Genomic DNA, 23,403 nt, shown 5'->3' on the forward strand with positions numbered 1-23,403 from the left:
TTCTTACCAAACTACAGTAAGGAGTGGTTTTCTTTATGCTCTTTGCTGAACTATGGATTGATGGAAAAATATATGGAAATGTTGAAAGGGAAGAAACAAAAATGAAACAGATGAAAAGCAAGAGACAGGCAAAGATTCAATCCTGGCTCTAGTAAAGCTGCAAAAATCCTATTGATTGCAGTGTTGCAGAACCAGAAACAAAATAGGGGGTGGAGGAAAGCAGGGAAAGGAAAAGGAAATCAGGGAAGGATGGCTTCAGATTATATGGTCCCCACAGTCCCATACCTTTTCCCCTCAGCCACCATTAGTCTCCACTTTCTACAGCTCTCCTCTTTTCTCACTGCTGAAGCAGTGAGCTGTCATTTCTTATCTGGTTTCTCCCATCCATCCATCAGCATGTCTGGGATAGCTGGCAGCTAATTCTGATGGGTGAATGATCCATCAGTATCTCTTGCTGGTTCCCACGGAGCATGTAAACTGATCAAGCTAACAAATGCTGACAGGTGAGAGGCATTCATCCACAGCTGCTACCTGTAGCGAAGACAGAGATGTACAGGGTTCCATATGGTAGCTGTGTTCAATGGGGAGATACAATTCCAGAAGAGAAACATCAGCCTGAATTGCACTTAGCTCCTGCAGTCCTTCACAGATTGCTCTTCGAGCTACCAAACAATCTCATGGGGCCTCTATAATGTAACCCTCCTCCTATTCTGCTGCAATGCCAAAGGTTAGGGGAGGCCAGAAATACATTCAGTTGCATGCATGCTGCCTAATAGAAGTTGTTAGGTCATGGTACAGATGTTGCTAAAAGCCCTTCCTCAAGAGGACAGAAAAACTTGGTGGAACCAGCACCTCATTCTTGGCAGGTGTTTTTCAGGGCATGTTGGTGTGAGTGAAAGGGCAAAAATCCTTTTCCCCATTACCTAACGCTAAAAAAAGAAAATCAGGATTTCACAAGAAGAGAAAAGTTGAAGCCGGTATTAGAAAAAACTAGGTTGTGTCTCCCTTTTCAAACACTTTTGCATGGCTGCCTTTCTGCACCTCCAGATGGTGAAATATAATTCCAGACATTAGCGAAAATCTTCACAGGGCTCTTTCCATTGCCAAAATCACAGTCAATCTCATAAAGACTCCCTTAAGTTTCTCTTTAGCTAATATTGTTTTTATTTAATCTTGCAGTGATGTAGTTTTTCCACTAAGAGGTGGAAAATTGAGGCGGAAGGGAGTATTTTCCCTTACATCTGCTGGCGGTCTTCTCTTACCCAATTGTGTCCAAGTTTCACTGAACAACACCCTTTCTGCACAGCCATTTCGGACTTCATGCCTTATCTTGAGCCAGAGCTTACTTTGATCTGGGTTCTTACAGTCTGCAGACATAAGTAGGATGTCTCATTTCAACATTGTTCCTTTTCTTGTTCAGCCACATGCTTACGATGCATTTCATAATGAACTTCATTCCTTATGCCTACTTCCATAGACACGTGCCCCAGCTCCTACTGCTGACGTTCTCCAGATGCCCGGCTCTATTTGGTAACGCTTCTCTTTCACTGCACTAAGTGCATCTCTCATTTCCTTTTAGCATTCTTGCAAGCCATGGGTTTCTGGGGCAGATGGGCCTTCCCTAGAGACGTTCCTCTCAGTCACTTTGCTTTTCTGGTTGGTGTGCTGGCAGCCAGGGTGTGTGTGTTGTTTATCTTCTAAGCTCTATCTGCTGTTTTCACCTCTGTTTAAAAGGTCTGCTCTTTCTCAGTGCAGCAATCTATTCATCGTGTTAATCCATTCTACCTGCAATGGTTTAGCCCCAGAGCAGATAGAATAATCTTATCTGGGTTTCAGCCTGTCTTTTCTGTGAAGAAAATGTTACAAACATCACTATTTTGCACTGGGACTCCTGCCAGTTAGCTGCATTGATGGTAAGGATTGATTAATTGGAAAATATTTTATTGAAGCTAAGACAACACTTTTAGGGAGAAAACGGAGTTTTGACAGGACACTTCAAAACAGAAGGCTATCCTGGGATCATAAGCCTAATGCAGTTTTAACTAAAAATCTTTCTCATCTTGTTGGCTGGAAACTCAGCCATCCTTGGAGCTTGTGCTTGCTGGGGTAACGCACTACTGTTTGTAATGCTTCACCCCCTGATGTTCAACTCCCACTGACAGCAGATGGACACAACCTTGTCTTGTGTTGTTTGGGCAGGCACTTATCCATGATGGCCCACCACTGCCTGGAAAAGCATTATGGCATGAGCGGCCTCAGACCTGTCATAAGGAGGCAAAGTCCAGGCTGAGGCCAGGGCAGGGCTTGTGGCTCCCTCACCTCAAGGTGCAGCACTGCTCCCAGGCCTGTGTAATGCACAACACACGTTTCATCCGGGTCATCCATGCTAGCTCCAGGCCTGCGGTGTGACGTGCAGGTTCTGCACCTGGGTCGGGGCAATCCCAGGCACAGCTACAGGCTAGGCAGAGAAGAGATTCAGAGCAGCCCTGCAGGGAAGGACTTGGGGGTGTTGGTCAATGAGAAACTGAACTTGAGCCAGCTTCAGTGTGCGCTCGCAGCCCAGAAAGCCAACCGTATCCTGGGCTGCATCAAAAGGAGCGTGACCAGCAGGTCGAAGGAGGTGATCCTGCCCCTCTGCTCTGCTCTTGTGAGACCTCACCTGCAGTACTACATCCAGCTCTGAGGCCCCCAGCACAAGACGGGTGTGGACCTGTTGCAGTGAGTTCAGAGGAGGCCATGAAGATGCTCTGAGGGCGGGACACCTCTCCTGTGGAGACAGGCTGACAGTTGGGCTTGTACAGCCTGGAGAAGAGAAGGCTCCAGGGAGACATTAGAGCAGCCTTGCAGCACCTGAAAGAAATCTGGAGAGGGACTTTTTATAAGGGCATGTAGTGACAGGACAAGGGTTCCCCCCTTGGCTGTAGCTGACAGAGGGCACATTTAGATTAGATATTAGGAAGAAATTCTTTCCTGTGAGGGTGGTGAGGCCCTGGCACAGGTTGCCCAGAGAAGCTGTGCCTGCCCCATCCCTGGCAGTGCTCAAGGCCAGGTTGAATGGGGCTTTGAGCAACCTGGTTTAGTGGAAGGTGCCCCTGCCCATGGCAGGGGGTTGGAACTGGATGAGCTTGAAGGTCGCTTCCAACCCAAACCAGTCTGTGATTCTATGATCATTTTCTCATCGTCCATCACACATCTTTTGTCACTAGAAGTCCCCTAGTGCCGTGGCATTCCACTCGGGGGGGTCTGTGGGCTCTTCTCTGTGGGCTTGCCGTGCCGCAGGGAAAGCTGCGGCGCAGAGAGGTGAGCTGCCGGCTGTGCTCGGGCAGCCCGCGCCGGTGGCTCTCGGGAGCAGCCCGGGGGCACAGCCCCTCGGCAGCCCCGGTCCCTGCGCCCCCCGCGCTCCTCGCTCCCGCCGTCTTTACGCGGGCAAGGCCGAGCGCGCCAGCGCCACCTTCCCCCCCTTTTCGCCACTGCACATAGTTGCCCCTTGCGCATGCTCACTGGGGGGAAGCCGCCGCCTGAGGCGGGGGGGCGGCGGTGTAACTCCCCGTCGCTGTGCACCGAAGGGGCTCGGGTGTTTCCGTTCCTTTCCGGGTTCGAGGTCCCTCCCCGCCCCTCGCCGCTCGGCTGGGCGCCGCAACCCCGGCGGCGCGGCGGGAGGAGGCGGAAGATGGCGGTCGGGGTTGGCTGGGAGGCGGCGGCAGCAGGAGCAGCACTTATGCAAACGAGGCCGTGGGCAGCCAGCGCCAGAGCCCGTGTGGACCGCGGCTGAGCAAGGAGACGGCTGGGGCTGCGCCACCAGAGCCCTCCCCGGCGCCGGGCTCTCCTCCTCCTCTCCCTCCCTCACCGCCTCTCGCCTTCCCCGCCTGCTCCGGCCCCCCGCCCTCGCCCCGGCATGGACGTTGGTGCTCCTCCGTGTCGCTGTGCGCGGCGCTGTGAGGCCGCGAGCTGCCGCTGAGCGGGGCCGCTCCCGGGGGTGGGGGGAAGATGTCGGACACCAAGGTGAAAGTTGCCGTCAGGGTCCGGCCGATGAACAGGAGAGGTAACCGGCCGGCGGCGCTGGGGAAGGGGCGGCGGGGTGTGGGGAGGGGGCGGCACCGGGGCGCGCCTCAGACGGATTCTCCCCCTGGCCGGCGGCGGATAAACCCCTCACAGCACCCTCCCCACCACCCTCCGCCGCCGGCCCGCGGTCCCTCGCACAGGCACGGCTGTTGCGGCGGCGGGGAGAGCAGGGGTGCTCTCCCTGGCCCCGGGTACAGTCCCCCGCCGTGTCGCTTTGCAGAGCTGGACCTGAATACCAAGTGCATCGTGGAGATGGAAGGGAACCAGACTGTGCTTCACCCTCCGCCTTCCAACACCAAGCAGGGAGAAAGGTAAAAGCGCAACTCGCCGTGCCCCATATGAAAAACCCAGCCGCGGCTCCTCCGCCTCAGCCTCGCAAGCGCTTGGCTTTGTTAGGGGAGCGGCGGGGTCCTGCTGCTCTTACCCGGTGCCTTTCGGGGCAGCGGGTGAGGGCCGGCGCTGGCCGGGGGTCACTGTGCTTGTGGTCCCGGGAAGCAAGGACCAGACCTTCTTTACCTAGCCCCCTGAGGGGGGTCGGAGGTACCCAAATTGAGGTGTGCGGGCAGAAGATCCCTACTGGCCTGCCAGGTTTAAAAGTTGTTTTTTGATTATCTGCTCAAAAAAAATGAGCTGTTGATTAGCCAAAGACTTAGACTGACTGTGTGTGGTGTTTTCACAAATTTCCCTGGGGTGCAGGCTAATAACTTGATGTAACCTGTGAGGGAACAAGCAGCAGAATCTGAATTTTATGCTAGTGCTTTATTTTTTTTTTTCCCTTAAGTTTGTTTGCTAGGTTTTAATGTATTTGCATTTGAAAAGGCTGTAATTGCTAGATCCTCTATTAATTCAGTGTTGTTCTGTGAAGTAGCCTATGAGAATATGCTAAAATAATTTTGAAATGTGGCATTTAGTTGTGATGCCCCAGTAAAGAATACCCTTGGAAATAATCCAAAATACCGATGCACTAGACTGTAAAAATAGATCAGAACAGGAAAAGATTTCTTTCCTTTGAGGGAGTGTAGGGAAAGATGGGGAGGTGCAAGGGGAATAGTTGTATGCTTTATCTGTTTGGTTACCTGTTGATTTCCCAACTTAAGTTGATCTGTTTAATGCCAAAAAGTGTGAAATCATTTGCATGGTTATCAAGACGTTAATCTGAACAGGTCCCTACTACTCAGGGTTTAATTGGGAATATTTCTGATTTAGTTTATTTTTTTTTCAAAGGCAGTATCATACTTTTGTAGTTTTACAGCAGAAAAGGTTGAAACATTTTCTACTTTTACATGTCCAAGATGTGAAGCTGCTTCTTGCATAAATCCACATACAGGAATATAGCTGTAATCACACCAGTTTAACTGAAATCCAATTTGCATTGTCTGCAGAACCATTGTGGTTAATATGCTTGAAAGATCTGTGCTTGTTTCCTGCCTCTTCCATAGATCTTTGTGTGATTTTCTACAAGCCTCTGTGGCTCTTCACATCCCATTTGTATAAAGAAAAATCTTGTTTTTCTTGAGACTGTTCTGTTTTAGAAAGTATGGTTTGGGTTGTTTTCCTCCTATATATTTGGCATCCATCACAACACTGCTATGATAAGAATGACATTAACTTTTTAAAGAGAGTGGATTTGACGTATGAAACATGAAATACAAATTGAGTTTACAAAGCAAGAACAGAATTGAGACTTAAAAGTCATTGCTTCAGTAAACTAAAGAGCCTAAAGGCCAGGTGACTTAATAAAGAGCTTGTCATGTGTGTATTTTGCTTGTTGTGCATATTGGCCTGCAGGTATTCAGTGGGACCATGCCATGATTCTTTTGTCTTTGAGAGCTTTTGTGGCTTGTGTTTATCTGGCTTTAATACCTGTAATATATATAAGTTCTCTTACTTGCTTGGAATTTACTTCTGATTCTGTGCCAGGAGCCTTCCGGGTAAGCTGTGACACTTGTGTGCGACCTCACTGTTGACAGCTGTGTTGGCAGGTGATAGCTGTCCTGCTTGCAGCCCAAAGTGAGGCTGGGATTTGGCTGGCTGTTACATGTGTGGCTTGTGTGTTTGAAACAACTGCTTCATGTTATTGGACATAACAGAAACACTGATTCGAAGTAACTCACACACATGCGAACATGTAGTTGGGGTGTTTTCTTAGTGGCAGATGTTGTATGTAACCCGCTGAGGTGTCTAATGGACTTGGCACTTGCCTAGTGCCTTGTGAAGATCTTTACATTTTCTTCAGTGCTAAACTGCTGATTTCTGTATTCAAGATAAATAGTTTGATTTCTCATGATGAAAAATGAATTCTGTTCTTCTGTGTGTACCCACAGTTAAATGTCTGTGTAAACTGGTTCTGAATTGCTGAGTAGTTGCTGCTTGTACTTGGATTGATGCCTTTTCAGGGCTAGAGATGTCAAATGGCTTTTTGGTTTTCTTTGCGTAGTTTGTTTTTATATAGCTCAACTGGATTTTTCTTTCAGAGCAACCATGTCATTGCAAAAATGATTTCACTTGTTAGGGTGATTAATTGGTCTGTCTCTACTATATGCATAATTTTAATATTCTGTGTAGTCTTACCTCTTCCATTTTGCATTTTATCTTTTTATATGGAAATTTCCCTTTTCTAGCTGAATGGAAGTGCAAGTTTGTACTGCACTTTGGAATAAGAATAAGTAGCCTTATAAAGTAAATTTGGTTTCCAGGGCTGTTTTTCTTAATTCATCCGAAGCCAAGGGGATATAGGGTGTGAGGAGTAGAATTCAGGACCATGCTCTTTATTTGTTTTATTCTGTCAGTTATAATCTTAAAAGATACTGATAGACTTTTCAAAAGTAAAGTTAGGTAGCTCTTTAGTAATTATAACATCTGCTCTTGGAAGAATATCCAAGGTTGGGGAAATCAAATTGTACTAGTTTTGACTATTCTGTAAGGAGTTACTGATTTAAATATAAGCTCAGATGCATGCTGATGCAGTTGCTGAGTTTTATTTAAGGGTAGTTCTGAAGGATTTTTGATTGGCGAGTAATGCTTGTGTTACAAGTGGTGAAAAACTCTAAACTGCCAGACAGTGCTGTCATTTGTCCAACTTTCACTATCGTATTAGAGCTAAAGCAGTAAGTTATAACCATAAATTAGAACAGGGTTCTGACTGCATTTTCTAACTGCTAGACCACACAGCATTTGTACCTTAACAAACACTGCTACAAAATAGTAATTGTTATTAAATGAACGTGTTGTGTTCTTTTATAAGCAGCAGGCCTGCTGTTCCCCACAGACACACAACTTGGAGTGTTCTAAACTGATGAAGGGGGAAAACCGAAACATAGTAAAACTGAGCAGTTAGTCTGAAAGTTCAGCAGAGGAAAATCATTATCGGCTGAAATAATAGGAGGCAGAGTTCAGAAAGGAAAGGTTTTCATTAGCTTGTATCAGGTATAATCTCTGATGCTGGCAAAGTTTTTCTAAGTTGGTGGTTGGACTTCATACCTTTAACCCTTGTTTTATTAGTAGGAGTAGTTTCTTTTGCATCTGCCTAAATGTGCTTGTGTGTTGTTTAGTTTCTTCTGTCTCTTATCCATTTCCTCCCTCAAACCAATAAAGGTTTGCCTTTCTTCCCCAGAAGAACATTTTGTCTTTCTGGGAGCCCTCTGTTTTTCTTTTTTTCCTGTCTTCACCTGGAAATCTGTATTTCCTTTCTCAAAGTACACTCTCCCTGAAAAAAATGTTCTAACTTTGAAGTCTTTTAAAAGTGGGTATTATGTTTCAAACCCAATTGTGTACCTCCTGCTGTCTTCCTTTAAATGTTGGTTGTTGGCAGTAAGGTACAGCATTGAAATGTAATTTGGAGGTAATTACAGCATGGAGTTACAGTGTTTCAAAATATTTTGGTTTTTACAATGGAAATTTCATACCTGTCTATATCTGTGAAAAATCTGGTTTTACTTTAGGGATTTTATTTCTTAGTAGGACAAATCAGGTTTTGCTGGGTTCTTCCTCTGCTTTTGATTGTTAAAATATGCTTTCCTCCCTTTCCTCTAAGCAACAGTTTTAACACATAGGATCTGAAAAGTTTTAGTTCCCTGACAACAGTTCTTCATGACATGATTTTTTCTTTAGGAAGCAAAACGTTTGTCTTGACAGAAATAAAAAGGGAACTACGGAGACAGTAGAACTGAAATAATATTTCAGCTGCAGTTTTGACCGAAACACATACTCATCTATTGGGCAGCTAATTCCATTAAAGCACAGCACCCTTGTGTGAACTTTGCCTTATTAAAAATCTCAGGGCAGAAAATGAGAAAGAAATCATCAGTGTGGAGCTGAACTTAAAATTACTTTTTTTTTTAAATTGTTATTATTAATTTATTTCCCAAAAGTATCTTTCTTGCCTTTACGTAAAAAAAACATTTTATGGCTTGCTTGCTCTGTTGTCTTCCATCTTCATTTTGATCACAAACAAGTAGCAACAAGGCCCAATTCTAGTTAGGTAAAACTTACAGCTTTAAACTACTAAAGATTCCAGAATATGTGATATGTGGGGGCTTTTTTTTTTTTTTTTGGTAGGTGTGAGCTATTTGATAAAATAGATATCTAAGAAGAGATGTGAGTGTATCTAGTTTTTGTAGCTCATGATACTTTCAAAGATGAATGTCTGAAGCACAGATTTCATCCTGAGACAGTTTGTCCTAAAGCTCTTGTTTCCAGAAAACAGCTGTTGCTCCCCCTGCTTTGAAGAAAATATGGTTCTGGATGGTCTTTAGTGCATAGTCCTTCATGTGGTGGTTGTGGCACTTAATCTTTTTGGATATGTTGCTTTGAATAGCATCAGAGATGAGAGTGCTGTTTTAGGGAGAGAAGATGCATTTCTGGTAATGGTCACTTGCTCAGACTGAAACCTGTGGAAGCTGAAGTAGGAAGGAATAATCAATGAGATCGTGCCTTTGATGAAATATACTTCTAATTATCACCTGTCTGAGGTAGATCATAAAATAATAGCAGGCAGCAACTTTTATCTTTGTGTGCAGGAAATTGTAAAAGTAATCTGACTTGGACCTTTTCTGTTACCTCTCCTGTTAGACCTCCATGTTCAGGATGTGAACTGTTAGCTCTGAACCTTTGAGGAAGAGATGTATTTTGAGTTATGAAATATGTGTGGTTGGAAAATGGCATTCTGGGAGCTATTTTTGCATTGCTTTAAGTCATTCATGCCTCAGATGGGACACTAGATGCAGTTCCTTGAAATAAGTTTTCTCAAATTCCATGTAATTTGAAACAAAATGAGAAAACAACAAACTTGTAATCCATAATACTGTCTGGCATGGCTCTTGGTTCTTCCTAAGGTGGCCTGAACTGTGAACAAATGCAACATCCATTATATTACCATGTTTATAATATCCAGACAGCTGTTAGGACCTTGTGCTCTGGCCTTAAAATGGCATTGCTAGAAGAAACTACCGTTGGAGACTGTTGGGGTTGTGGGTAAGTAGCGCTTAGCTGGCAGTATTTCAGAACAAAAATAGATAAAGTGTTTGAAGAGAAAGAAAACTGTGCTTGGTATGACCATGTTTGGGCAATCGTTGCTTTGTAGCCATTCTCTGCTTTTGGACTACTGAGTATTATGTTCAAACAGTTCTGAGTAAAGCGAGATTCAGCTTTGAATCTGTTCAATGTTTCTGGTTTGTGACGTTAGAAATGCTTACATTGTGGAACATTAAAAGACTGGTTAAAAAAATTAGCTGACCTTTGGGGCACACTTAGCCTCTGTGTTTAGAAGGGGCAGGTACACATGTACCGGTACCTGTAAAAGCTTATTACTGCAGCCAGAGGTGTTTTACTAGTGGATTATTAGTCAGTGCACCTTGAACATGTTGTTTATTTAAATGAATTATGAATTTAAAAAATGTGCAGCTCTTTTTCTGCCGTTTTGTTTGGGGATATCAGGACTAAAAGAAATGTTTTAATTTCACCTCTTTTGCTCACTAAGTATAAATAGTAGACAGCTTTCTTGTTTTGGAAACAAGATTATCTTTGTTCTGCTCTGCATCTGCTAGGTTTGTTAACTGTGCTTATAGTAAGATTTCAGACTTATGACTAGATTCACTGTAATTAAATAGTTTAATTTTTTCAAAATTAAATTATACTTGTGAACATATTGTAGTGACCCAGGTGTGGACTAGATTCAGAATACCTTAGTGTGTAAGAAGTCCCTCTTCTGCAGAATCTGAGCTCAGAGGGAAGCAGTTCACACCAGCTGCTGGTGGTGTGAGGTCTGTACCACACAGTGCTGGGGTTGCAAATCTTGTAACGAGTTTCTGGGGACAAAGCAAATCCCTTCTTGGTCTCAGGTCTGCAGTGTAGCATGCACAGACTGTTGTTCATGGAGTCAACCTGATGGTATGTCTGGTAATAAGATTAGAGCTAAATTTTCAAATTTGTTAATGTACTTGTTGCAGTTGCGTTTGAGAAGTTAACAGATTTGAACACCTTCATTCCTCTACAGCTGGATGCAGACTGAGTAGCAGAAGCTGCCTCTGGCTATATTGCTAGTGTCTCTTGCATGGACAGACTGTCCTTAACAGTGGGAAAGCAGTGCAGTGTCTTTGCCTACTTGGCCTCCCCGGGCATGATTTGAATCTATTAATGGAAACAATTACTGCCTACTATAGCAAAATGCCAGCTGCTGCAGCAGTGCTTTACAGATGCTGTTGCTTAACTGAATAATTTCTCCAAGTGCTTGGTTCCTTGTATTTTGTGAGGCATTTTGGACAAGGCTCTTCAAGGAGGTGTGGAAGTGTTGGCTTGAGACAGTGAATTTTAGTGTAGCCTACAGAGAAAAGACCTCCACTGTGCAATGATGTGCACCACAAGACTCAACTATCAAGTTAACTTGTGACCCAAAGCACCAAGTTAACTAAAATAGTCATGTTGTTGTCTGAAAGTAATGTTGCTGTGTCTCTTTACAGGAGGCAGCAAAAGGGGTACAAGCCTGTCTAGTCAGTACCTGACTTTGTTGATATAAAAATGGTCATCAGAGTTTGAGGTGGAGCTTGAGTTGACTGTGTGTCTTCACGATCGTTCAGTGGTGTGTGATGGGTGTTCACTGGTGGCTGAGGGAGGAGCTTGGTGAGTAAACAGCAAACATTGAAAAGTTGCTGTATGAAGGTCAATCAGAAAAATGCATTGCGGATAAGACTTGAAAATCAATAGCGTGAGCTCAAGATATCCATGTTGATGAAGAGCAGGAGTTACACAAGCTGTTTTCAATGCCAAGGGAGGGTGTCCCTTTATGTCATTTCTTGTTTCTGGAGGAAAAGGAAATCATGGCTTTCTGATGCCGTGTTAATTAACCTCTGTGGTTCTGGCCTTTATTTTTGATAGTTGCCTTTTAATCTAAAAATAATAATTAAAATCCCAACAACCCTCAGTCATCAAAACATCTATTGAAATTTGTAAACATATCCTGAACTAATACATTCCTTGGTCGTCAGCTACAACCTTTGTTTAGCATTTTGCTGCATCCTAAGTCAAGACATCCTCAAGTATGTTTACCAAATACATCTACTTCTTCCTCGGATAATGTGAAGTTAGTGGCTTGTAAGATGTAACTTTTTCACTAGGAGGTAGTCTGAATGTTCCTTTTCATTTCACATAGATCACCACAGGGCAGTCAATATGGTAATGGTCCCTAATGGTTTATCTTTCTGTAGTAACTTACTTGCTATGTAAGTGTGAGAACGAAGATTTATACCACAATTGCTCTTTTGACAGATAAAGCCATTAATGTATTTTGGTGCCTATTGATGGTATAATACTTATTTTGAAGTGTATCAATCAGCACAGCGGTAGAAAGGTGTGTCTGAAATGTTGCTGTGTGCTTATGTTAGTCTGTGGTAATGAGCATGGTTAATGGTGATGCTGAAGATAGGGGCAGAGCCTCACTGTGTACGAGCACCCTTGTATGTAACTTGTGGTCTGTTTTCTAGGTGCTAGCCCCACCAAACCTGTGCTGTTGCCTCTTTGTGTTCAGTAACAGCATAGAGAGTAGGCTAGTATTGGCTTATGTTGTGAGTTGTGGTGTCACTGTGTCTTCTTTTTGCAATGTATGTATGTTTGAGGAATTTTAAGTATTTAATAAACATGAATCAAAGCAGCTGCTGTGGCTGGAATGGCATGCTTATCTATGCATGTGTTTATGAAGATACTGTTCAATATGTTTAAGGAACTACCAGGATGCGTTGTGAACTGTAGCCTTTCTATAAAGTTTGATGCTTTGTGTTAAAAGCGCATTGCTGAAAGTGTCAACACTAATTTTTTTTTCATGACTTTTTTTAATAGAGAATATTTTAGACTTGCAAATAAAATGAAAAAATGCACGATACCCAATTTATTGAGTTTACATTTTCTCGGTTTACTCCCCAGTCTCTTTTGAAACGTAAATGTCAATCCCAAGTATTGTACAAAAGCCTCCAGGCGAGTTTAAGTTTTTTCCAGTATAAGACTTCAAAATTCTGAATCTGTCTTGAGCTACTGGAATAATTTTTCTAGCATTAAATCCAAGTATGTGGAGGTGTCTGTTTTGCTTAATACTTTTTTTATATGATGACAAGGAACAGCAGATCTTAGATAAGAAAGTACAGTACTCGATACTTCTTCCCATGTGGTTTCCACTTCTTGTCTGACTTTATGATTAAAATCACATGCAGTGTGGCTCAGAAGGTCTTTCACAAATTCGATTCTCTCAGAATTGAAGGAAAAGGATTGCGCAATACTTCATAGTTCTTATTTTTGTTGCCTATTTACTTCAAATTCAATTTTACTTTCTGATTCAAAAGCTAAGGCTTGTTTTATAGTAGATGAGCTTTTGCTAAAGGCAAGTCAATGGAGCATTCCAGTGAAGGCACAGAGCTGGCAGAAGTTTTCTACTGGCAAAGCTGCTTTATGGCCCTGAATGAGCAGTGTCCTGGTCTGCTTTGGGAAATTTCTTCGTCAGCATCTGTCAATGTGATTTTTTATTTATTTTTTTTTTTAATATATGCGATGTGATGTAAGTCTGCTGTGCTCCAGACTTTTTTGGCTCAGTATTGCCATCTCCCTGAATGATTCAAGTCCTGAGCGTTTTGATGGGTTTTGGTATTTTTCCTTGCTGTTATACCATGTTGTCATTCCCTATTTCGAGATGTTTCTGAATTTCCATTAGATTTCAAATATGTTTTCAGAGAATTTTATCTAATGAAATCAGGCTGAAATATTAATTGTTCGTATGATAAAATGAAGAAATATTCCTATATTCACTGTATGTAGCTGAAGATATTAAGACAAATTTATCCTCTGAATACTCAGCAAGAAGTTGTAAAGTTTGAGTATGTATCTTCAAGAGGGTTTTTAAGTTATGTGAAGGAGTAAGAGTAGAAGCCATCTGCGGTCTTCTTCTACTTTGCTGTTGTACTGTACTGGGATAAAAGATGGTTCTTGAAGGTTTTGTTGGAAGTGCATTATGGAACATCATCCCACCACTGAGGCTTTGCTGCTTTGGAACTTTTACTGCGACCACAGTGGATATGCTATTCTGAAACCATCTTAAAAACAATCTGGCATTTTCCATAGTGCCTGTTACATTTAAAAGAAGAAACTTTTGAATAGTTCTCATTCTTCTTCTGTTGTAAGTGTAATCCTTGTACCTGCATTCTTGACTGGAGTGCCCTTGAGAAGTGCTGCTTCAGTGGCTGCAGAGAAACTGACACATAAGGAAGTGCAAAGAATGGCTTGTTAATGGATTTGCTGCTGATGTGGTAGAATATAGAGGAAGGATATGTGGGGACCAGGACTAGAAAGATCAGAAAGGCAGAAGAGAGATACAGAAATGAATGTCCAGCAATGTGATGAAACTCCTCAAAGTACATGTTGGAGGAAAACAAACCAGCCAAAACTCAGCAGCATCCACTGAGGCTTTTTCCATCCTCCTGAAAATGTGTATGAGAAACTGGCATTCTCCAGGGTGGTACTACATTCTTCATGTGTGTTCTGGTTGAGATCCAAGTTGAAACAAAAAGGAAAACCAGTTCTTGTAAACAGACCATTGAATACTGTACAGCTTGCCATGTAGTTTCCTTGCAAGAGCTTCCAAGTCCTTAGTATGTTTATTGTTTGAGGTGTTTATAACATTGTAGCGAAGTTCATGTTGTGTTCCTAATTTTAATCGCATAGTCATAACTTGTATTTTAACACTAAATTTTTACTGTATATTGCATTAAACATCATGATTGAGAATCTGTATAAATTGGCTGTGAAATAGTCTAATTGGAAACGTTTGTGTGTCCATCAGAAGAGTGATGAAAGTCTTTTTGAAGATGCAGCATTTAAGTGTTCTTAATTCAGTAGATGATCTGTCCCTCTCAGCATCCCAGTTCCATGGTTGGATTCCCTCTTCCTGTCAGAAGTGCTGAGTACTGAAGGAGAGGGATGTCTGGCTTGCCCATTGTGAAAGTTAGAAGGTAGCTTTTGCCAATTTTATTTTCTGCTCAGCAAGTTTTAGTGGATGAATACTGAACTTAGACATCTATCTAAAAAGACTAATCTCCTCTCTTGTTTAAATACTCTTTGGGTGGGCTGCATTCTCTCAAGTAGCTTTTGAAGTATCAGTTTTTGCAGAATGTGGAAATAAGAAACTTTTTTTTACAGAAATGCTAACGGTATACAAGCTTTGTGCCCTTAGTTTAATCTATCCTTATTGCCATCTGCACACACAGATTGCTTTGCACGTGATTCAAGGAATGTAGTGGACCTTAATTCGGAATTTCAGAATGGCATCTAGCAACTTTGTGCTAGTTTAAACACAGAAATGCGGATTGCAGTGTTGGGCAGGCTAAATGCCCTTAGTGCTTCATAATGCTCGTGTGTGTTCTGAGTTACAGTTCTTCTGGTGTGTGGTCTGACCCATATTGTTGGCTGCTGTTTGAGAATTTCTTACCTGAAAGAGGAAGAAATTTATGTAAGATTGATCAAATAGACTTTGAAAGAATTTTGCATTCATATGATCAAGGAGTAAAATAAGTTCTGTAAAAGATCCCTCTAAGCCAACTTGATTTGTTATCCTTTGTCAAGAAGGGTGTTGTAGGATGACTCCTGGAGGATCTCGCGGTTTAAATACTTTTTTCTCAAGGTGTCTGCATCTTCATCATGGTTGAGAAAAGACAGAGGCAAGTGAGTTGCTCACACAAGTGACCTCTTGCCTGCTTGCCTTTCCTGTGATTAAAAGGGGAAAGTAAATGCTGGGGCTTTGTCTGTGGACTTTGAAATGAGATATTTTAAAATGGAGTTGCAGAACTGAAATTTGAGGGAGGAATTTTTCATCAAGGTATATAAATGAAAGAAAAGAGGAATATTAACTATGAAATGCAGTTGTTAGGAAAATTGAAAACTAAATTAGCTAATTTTCTTATTTTCAAGAAACATTTAAGAGCAATAAGAGTCTGACAATCTGTTGACTGGTAGCTATAATGAGCAGTGATGCACTTCAGTGAGCTCAAGGTGAGTGTTGGCTTAGACTAGGAAATTTGCCCTTTTTTTTGTTTTCCTTCTCAAATAATGGTGGAAAAGGTTTGAACTTGACATACTTTTATAATTATTATTCTACTTGACATCCAAAATAGCAAACAAGTTGTAGATCTGCTACAGCACCCTTCCTTTAAATGGAAGGAGCAAACGGTGTGATATGGTGATGTTGTAGCTTTTCCCTTAAAGATCTAGGTTGGGTAATTCATGATTCTTTTAAAAATCACATGACTTTTTTATTTTTGTTCTCTCCCTGTAGCTCTTTCTGCATATGAGCAGATCACTTCTTTGGGTCAGTACTGCTCATTAAGAGTATTTGAAACGGGATGCTTGTCTTAGCTTCTCTTGCAGCATATCTTTCTATTCATACTCTTTTACTTTAAGTCTCAGTTTGCAGATGTAGTAGATGGAAAGAAATTGAAGTGGTCTGGAGTTATAGTCAAAACCCATCACTTTTAGCTGGTTTTGGAGTAGAATGGCTAAGCAAAAAGGAAATGATTGACTCCTTATTACATTGAAAATTTTTAAAAAATGCTGCTGCTGCTCATTTTTTAAAATATTAGTGATGATGGTCAAAGTGGGAAAGCTGCACTGAAAAATTAACGTGAGCACCTTCTTGAGTAATTTTGAACTTCCGTATTTGTCAAACCTGAATTTTGTTTGCAGTATTGCTGCTCACCTGCTTTGCAGACTGCTGACCTCAGTAATATTTGCCTTCTTGGATCAGTAATTAATGTAATACTTATCAGAGTTCAGACCCTGTGTACCCTTTCATATGACTTTTCATGGTGTTTCAGACTGATGTGCTTGTTCTGAGTCTTTCTTCTTCCTTAATAGATGACTTCTCATTCTCTTCTAAGTATTTTTGTCAATTTTTTGAGAGACCACATCTAATTATTCTGCTTTATTTCTTCTAGCTTGTTTTTTTGTAACTCTTATTTGCTATGCAGGCAGATCTGCGGGTAGATCATTTTGGCTGTGGGTTATTTATGGCAGAGCTAATTAGCTGAGTTGCAGCTCCTGAAACAGAAGAATTGCAGCTCAGTTTCATGGAAGTTCAGCTGATAAGCATTGCGGGGCCTCACCCTCCTTTGCAGAGTGAGATCAGAAGACTTAGTGCTGGACTCCCACACCCTGGTTGCACAGTGGAAATACTGGGTGTCTAGCAGGGCTTTGTTAGCCTGTGTTCTTCATGCTATACCTGGTGTTTGTGGCTGTCCTTGTGAACTTGGTGATGGGAGGAGGTGGCAGCAATGGAGTTAAGACCAATGCCAGGGATAGGAAAGGGCAAAAAGTAGGTGGGTGCGGGCCTCTGTTGCTGTTTCACTAGTTCAGATGCAGTGTAGTATGAGCGTATGCTTAGGTAATGAGGCAAAGCTGATGGGGGTCTCCTAAAACTCAAAGAGTGTGGGGTCTGGCTTTGCAGGGATAACTAATTGACTGCAGTGTTGATTTGGTGTTTGTGAGTATCTGCAGCATGCTCCAAACATACACTCTGTGTTATCTGGAATTTTTTGTTCTCAAGAGTGTTTCAGCCTATGCTCGCTGTGAGCAGTAGAGCTGACTGCAGATCACAACACAGATGGTATTAAATGGAACCATAAAACTGAGTATAAACATTTTGGGTAAATTTAAAGTACTTCATTAAATATTAGAAACAATGTAGTTGAAATACTTTGCTGAAAAGTGGGATAAAACTCCTGTTGACCTTACTGATTGAGCTGTATGTTCAGCAGGTAATTTGCAGTACTGCATGGGTATTTGCAGTACCAGGAAAAAATTATTAAACAGGAAAGAATAAATTTTTTACTGTTCTGTCTTTGGAAGAGACTTTCCATTGTGTAACTGCAGTACAGGATCACTTGCTCACACATCATATCCCAGTGCAGAAACCTAGATCTACCATCTTAACTACCTCTGAATAGGTGTCAGCACAGTCCGTAGACTATACTGCAGTTCCTGGATTAGCATGCACATGGCTGAGACTAGTAGCCAGGGCTGATTTATCAGCACGCAGGCTCATTAAACATACATAGGTAATCCTAATATTAAGCCTCTGTGCAGTTTCTGTGTGCTAACGTATCCACAGATAAAGTTTATGCCTTTTTCTGTGCTTCTCAAATTTAACTTTAATCTTCCTCTGCCTTTCGTCCTTCTGACCTTCTACCTGCATTCTCTTATGCTCTTTAAAGATAATGTTTAGAATGTTATCTCTGGAAATGATGGTGTTCCAGAATAAGAGATTGAGTGCTGTTAGCAACTCCCAGCAGCACTCTGCTGCTTATTCTGTATTGGAAGCTTTGATTCCATTTAATCATCTACAGTTGGTATGGTAGCATGTGTGTGTGTTGCTTCTGTCCCAGCATCTTCATTGGCTTTTTGTGTCTGACTCCATTGAGTAACTTACTTTGTAGTACTCTCTGACAGTGGTTGTTGGTGTTTCTTCCCTCCTGTTATCAACTACTTCACATTTATGTACCTGTGTGCTCAGTATCTCTCTCCTGTTCTGAAAGTCCTGAGGTCTGACAGCTTGATTTCATTGTACGATGACCATGTTTTCTAATTTAGAGCTTAATTTTTTTTTTATTTTTTATTTTTTAAATTTTTTTCCCCTGCAATAAGACAAATCCTAAGAGGAAGTAACTTTGTTTTCACAATGCAGTTGTGCTTAGCCTGCTGCTGCTTAATGGAAGCTAAAAACAGTCAGCTAGATCCTAGTGAATTTCTGCAGGGTGATACAGCCTCTGATGTTCTCAAAATCTCCCTTCTTGAACTTGGCATTCTCCTTTGCTGACAGTCTGCAGGCCGGGGCTGTGCACTCTTTTGGTACCTAATCAGGTGTTCTCCACTACGTGAAAATGTCTAGGCATCTTCTTTGTTTTTAGACACTGGCTTGTGTCTTTGCCACTTTTTTGCTTTGTGCCTGTGTAATGAAAGCCTGGCTGAACTCAGTGTCTGCTTTTTGTCTGCCAAGTAAACCTGCAAGATGAGCAAAATTCTCACAGGTCATGGCAGTGGGAAGATATTTCAAACACCTTCTATCTTTCAGTATAACAATACAGTAGTGTTTCACTCTCCGTAAGCAGGTGTTCATAAAATGAATTGTGGGTATAAACCTGGCTCTGCAGTCTGAAATCACAGCTCAAAAAAAAAACCCAAACCATTTTGAGGGGATAATACTGTTGACTGCAAGCCAAGGAAAGGAAAAAAGATTCAGGGAGGACTTAAGAATGAACAGTTTTTTCAAGGAAGAAGGATCATGCTACCTTTAAAATATTTGGGCTGTAGACAGACTTTGGGCTATTTGAGTAAAATTCCATGGAGAATACTGCGTGTTGTTTGGACACATGTTTTAAATGTAAATAAGTATCTGGAGAGAAACAAATTATATAAGGAAACAACTGTTTTCTGACAGTGGTATGCTTTGCAGTCAGAGTTCTGGATTTCTCTGCTTGTGTATTTTGTAGATTCCTGTATGATGTCTACCATGAATAAATACCAGAGTTACATAAAGTAGGAAGTTAGCTTGGGAATGTGATTATGATGAGTGGTAATCTTTGCTTAAACTGCCTCAAGAATCTGGTAGAAAAGTTGCTTAGTTTGTCAGTATGGCCTTTAAACTATCTGAAAAATCTGAAAAGATCCAAAATCCAGTTTTTGTTAATAATTATAGCCCTCTGGAATTTTCAGAAGCTAGATTCTTAATCTTCTTATTTCATATTGTCAGTTAATTGCGTCTGTATTGTCCATCACTGTATCTTTTGGAGCTTAACGCTGTGTTGGGAAGTAGACTTGTCAGCCTTTCGTGTAGTGGCTTTTGAGAATGACAATAGTGATTTTGTTACCAAAGTCAGCATGTTGCTTCAAATTCATGGGTAAATTCTGTGGAGAGAAAAGTTGTTGATCTCCAGTAGACACTTTTTTTAGAGTAAAGTTATCTTTAATCTGCTAGGTGCCTATTTCAAGCATGTTACTGTGCTTTTATCCAGAGCTGTGCATGGAATAAATTGATGAGCAGAAGTCTGATGAAGCATGTGGAAGGAGTTGCATAAGTAGTTTGGATGGGCTTGTGTGAAATGATGTGGTTTTGGTGAATGGGACAGGATTGAGCTGAAGATGAAAAGAGATTTCTAATGCTTCTGTTAAAGTTACATTTTAAATAGGGTTTTGATATTAGAGGCTTCAAAATACTTCCCAGAGTTGCTAAGCTTATAGGTCAAAACGCCAAAAGAAGAGTCCGGTAAACAAATCTAATAGCAAGTTAGAGATCTCTGTAGATTGTATACAAATTTTGACTTCAAAAGATCGTAGAAATAGAAATAAGACTCTTTTTTTGCCCTTTTTTTTTTTTTTTAATATTTGACCTAGTGTTTTTAAGGTACTCATCAAATAGTGCCAATTTTCTGTCCGTTTTCTAGAACTACCTTTTCTGAATACTTAGTTCTCTGGTGAACTCAAAGGCAGGTGAATAATAATCAGTTCTGAGCGTATTCTTGCTGTGAGAAGGGTATTTTTCATCATGTTCCCCATTTCCTTGGACAAAGTGTTCCAGCTGTCTTTATTCAGCAAAGATATCATCAGTTACAAATAATTATTGGGGCAAATCAGTTTATGAGCTGTGGGTTTTCTTTTTGAGAGGTAAAATGACAAAAATATCTATTGCAATGTAGTAATTCTGCATATGGCAGATCTGACCTGAAGTTCTGTTTCTGAGGAAGAAAAATTACCGTGGATGCTTTCTCATGTTGAACTTTATAGAGTTCAAAAGATAAGATATGAATGAGCGCTGGAATTCAACAACAAATGTGTTCAGAATTGTCTTACTCCAGTGTGTAAGGTATAAATGATTATCTTTCATATATTTTGAAATACAAACCATGACATTTCAAAGGGCTGAAAGTAATTGGTCAAAATGGCAATGATGATCCTTTCATCATGCAGCTCGTCCAAATGTATTGCAGGAGTATAAGGGAGACCATATCCCACTTACTTAATTCTTCTTCAGGAACCTGCAGAGGTAAAATACTGTATTCTCTCAAGAATAAATTCAGTTTGCAGATTGCTTCAGGAGACTCATCTGGTAGGCACACATCAGCTCCCCAGTAAGGTTTTTTCCCGACTGTCTTCTTACTGCAATATGTTCGTAGTCATGAGTATAAAATTTTTTTTTTTTGGGGGGGGGGGGGAATAGATAACAGCTAATTTTAATTATATGGTTGTAGCTTTTTAATTTACACATGACTGGCAGGAAGCCCAGGCCTCCAAGCTATTTGCATTCAGTACTAAACTTAAAATCTAAAGCTGCCAAAAAGAGCAAGTAGCAAAAAAGTAAAAGAAAAAAAGAATCAAAAGCAGCAATTTATGTAAGTGGTGTGAACTGGCTAAAATATCTGGGCCAGGCAAACTTTGCTACTTTGCAACTGCTGCTTGTGGTTCAGCTGATTCTTGGTAACTTCATTATGTCTGAGCTTATTCAAAGTATTGAGATACAGAGAATTAATGGCTGTTTACAACCATTAGTATGCAACATATAAGTTCTCCAGAGGTAGTATCTATGAAGAAATATTCTTTGAAGGCAGTTTATGTACTGAACACTAGGTTTGCATTGTGTTAAATCTTTACATTTCTCTAAAAGGGAGCCTTCCTGCTCTTCACCCATTTCTATTAACTGGTTTTGGATGTCTGCAGGTGATGCAGCTTCCTGTTTTAATAAGATGATCATGAGATTTCCCCAAATCACAATACAGTGATTTAATCTTAGTCTCTATTGAATTGGAGGTGCCTGTTGTTAAGATTACAGCTTTGTTCTTTCATGGACTGATCACCTTCTGTGTTGATGTCTTATAAAAATCTGTTGTAGTTGGCATAATGACTTCAGATCAAGGCTTCTCTCTTGGAGCTGCTCAGGATATTGTGTATCACTGCTAGGAGTGTGACCCTTTAAGTTGAGCATTGAGAAATCTGTGAATGAAAGCTTGTAAGCTTGTTTAGTCTTCTGGAAGCAGTGTTACTTTCCTTCAGTTACCATACCTACAGATTAAGGTACGTTACTGGCTTTCAGACTCTGTTGGTAAGGCATGTAGAAAGCCATCAATCACCTAAGATTCAACTGACGTTTGTGGTGTTAGTAGCAATATTTTAGGGAGGGTAGGGAAGATGCATTTTAGGAAGGCATTGCAAGGGATCACCGTGTGGAGGGGTTGGTCCTTAATTTCAGTTCAGATTTATTGGACAATTTGTAGTAGCTTAGAAGCAAATATTTGAGATATTTGAAAGTTGTAAAATCAACATAGATTCTTAAACCCAGCCACAAAAATTCCCTGTATTTGAAATTTCCCTGTGTTACAACTGTCGCTGTATTAATAAATAGTAAAACCTTTTTAATTTTATAATAGGAAAAGTAAAACATTTGGGAAAAAAAAAGGAAGAATCAACATTAGTTTAATTTTCATGTAGTAAAAACCACAATCTGACCCTTGCTTTTGGTTCATGGCATGTTTTCAAAAGTTGAAGGATCGTTACTTCTGGCAAATACAATTAGTATCTTCATCATTTTCAGGATAAATTTCACTTTCCAGTTGTTCCTGCACAGTAGTCACCTTACATATTGGTTGTGAAAGGGAGCAAAATGCTGAGAGACTTACTGTGATGTATGAGACAGATTACTAAATGGAAATACATGAAGAAAACTAAAAGTCAATATTCATTTATTATCTACAGCTTTACCTGTTCCTTGTAAATTGCACCTTTTTCCATATGAGGTCTGTGTGAAGAGCAGTGGTGGTTAATTCCTCTGAGTTGATGAGCTCAGGTTGCTTGGCATAGTAGCTACACCTCTGCCATGTACCTACCTTCTTACTTTAGCTTCCTAAAATGAAATGTTGTATAACTTAAGTTTTTGTTTTTTTCTGCAGAAAAGTGTGCAAAACTGCAGACAGCTAACTTAGCCTGGGTGAACAGCTCACCTTGAACTCCAGAGCATGATCAGGTAGTGCTTGGTACATCAGATGAGGTGACATCAGAAGTTACTACCCTTCAGCTTTTTAATACTGTGCCCTGAGAGTTAATTTTAGTGTTAAGTAGTTCTCCTTTTGAAGATTATCTTCTTGAAGGTGTTTTGTAGCATTTAAATTTCTTCCTCTCTCCTTCTTGTGATACTTTTAAAATGTTTTAATGAATATTGTTTTAAAAAAGGTATCTTAGTGTTGCTAATGGTAAATGAATAACTTCACAGATATATTATACCAGGAACAGAAGGTTTCTTAATATACCAATTATTAATAGCTAGAGCACAAGTCCAGTGAAGGAAGGGCAGAAGTTCAATTACTTAGTTATTGGAAGAAACTGCTAAAGGGAAGAAAGGATGTACTTGCTAACTTAAGGAAACAAGATAGGTCTTTCCTTTTGCCTTTGACCGTTTCGTGCTTCTCTTCTTTCTGGAGAAGTTACTCTCCTTTCTGAAATGTAGAAGGCTTTGACCTCGTGTGGCCTTGGATGAAGCTGGGATAGTGGTTGCCATCCTCTAGGTTTCTGATGGCACAGAAAATGTTGTTTTTTTTAATTCAAAGCCTGTACTAAGAACTACATCTCTGACCTTTTCTTTGCTTAATATTGTGTCTCAGTGCTGGTGTGGTGGGTATTTGCAAATCAGGAAAAGTATAGTAAAAATTTAAAAATGAACACTTTAATCTGAGTTGCAGTATGGGATTTCATAGGTTTGAGAGGAAGTATCCAATAACACATTTTTTAACTGTCAAAGAAGGATGGTTAATTAATGGTTTTTTTGTTATTTATGTC

At 40.9% G+C, this 23,403-nt stretch overlaps 1 protein-coding gene across 8 annotated transcripts in view; it reads left to right on the top strand.

The window, feature by feature from the left end:
• The first annotated feature begins 3,890 nt into the window (after positions 1-3,890).
• KIF13A (kinesin family member 13A) overlaps positions 3,891-23,403 on the top strand; it is a 108,446-nt gene continuing 88,933 nt past the window's right edge. For 4 of the 8 annotated variants that reach the window (XM_065667263.1, XM_065667260.1, XM_065667266.1 and 1 more), the window contains exons 1-2: positions 3,893-4,042; positions 4,283-4,373. In XM_065667263.1, the coding sequence (XP_065523335.1) occupies positions 3,988-4,042; positions 4,283-4,373 (146 nt within the window). In that variant the 5' untranslated portion in view covers positions 3,893-3,987. Of the gene's footprint in view, positions 4,043-4,282; positions 4,374-23,403 lie in introns of all 8 variants that reach the window. The other 4 variants (XM_065667264.1, XM_065667265.1, XM_065667258.1 and 1 more) reach the window with 2 other exon arrangements.

This window comes from Lathamus discolor, chromosome 2, assembly GCF_037157495.1.
Source record: "Lathamus discolor isolate bLatDis1 chromosome 2, bLatDis1.hap1, whole genome shotgun sequence".
Taxonomy (NCBI): Eukaryota; Metazoa; Chordata; class Aves; order Psittaciformes; family Psittacidae; genus Lathamus; species Lathamus discolor.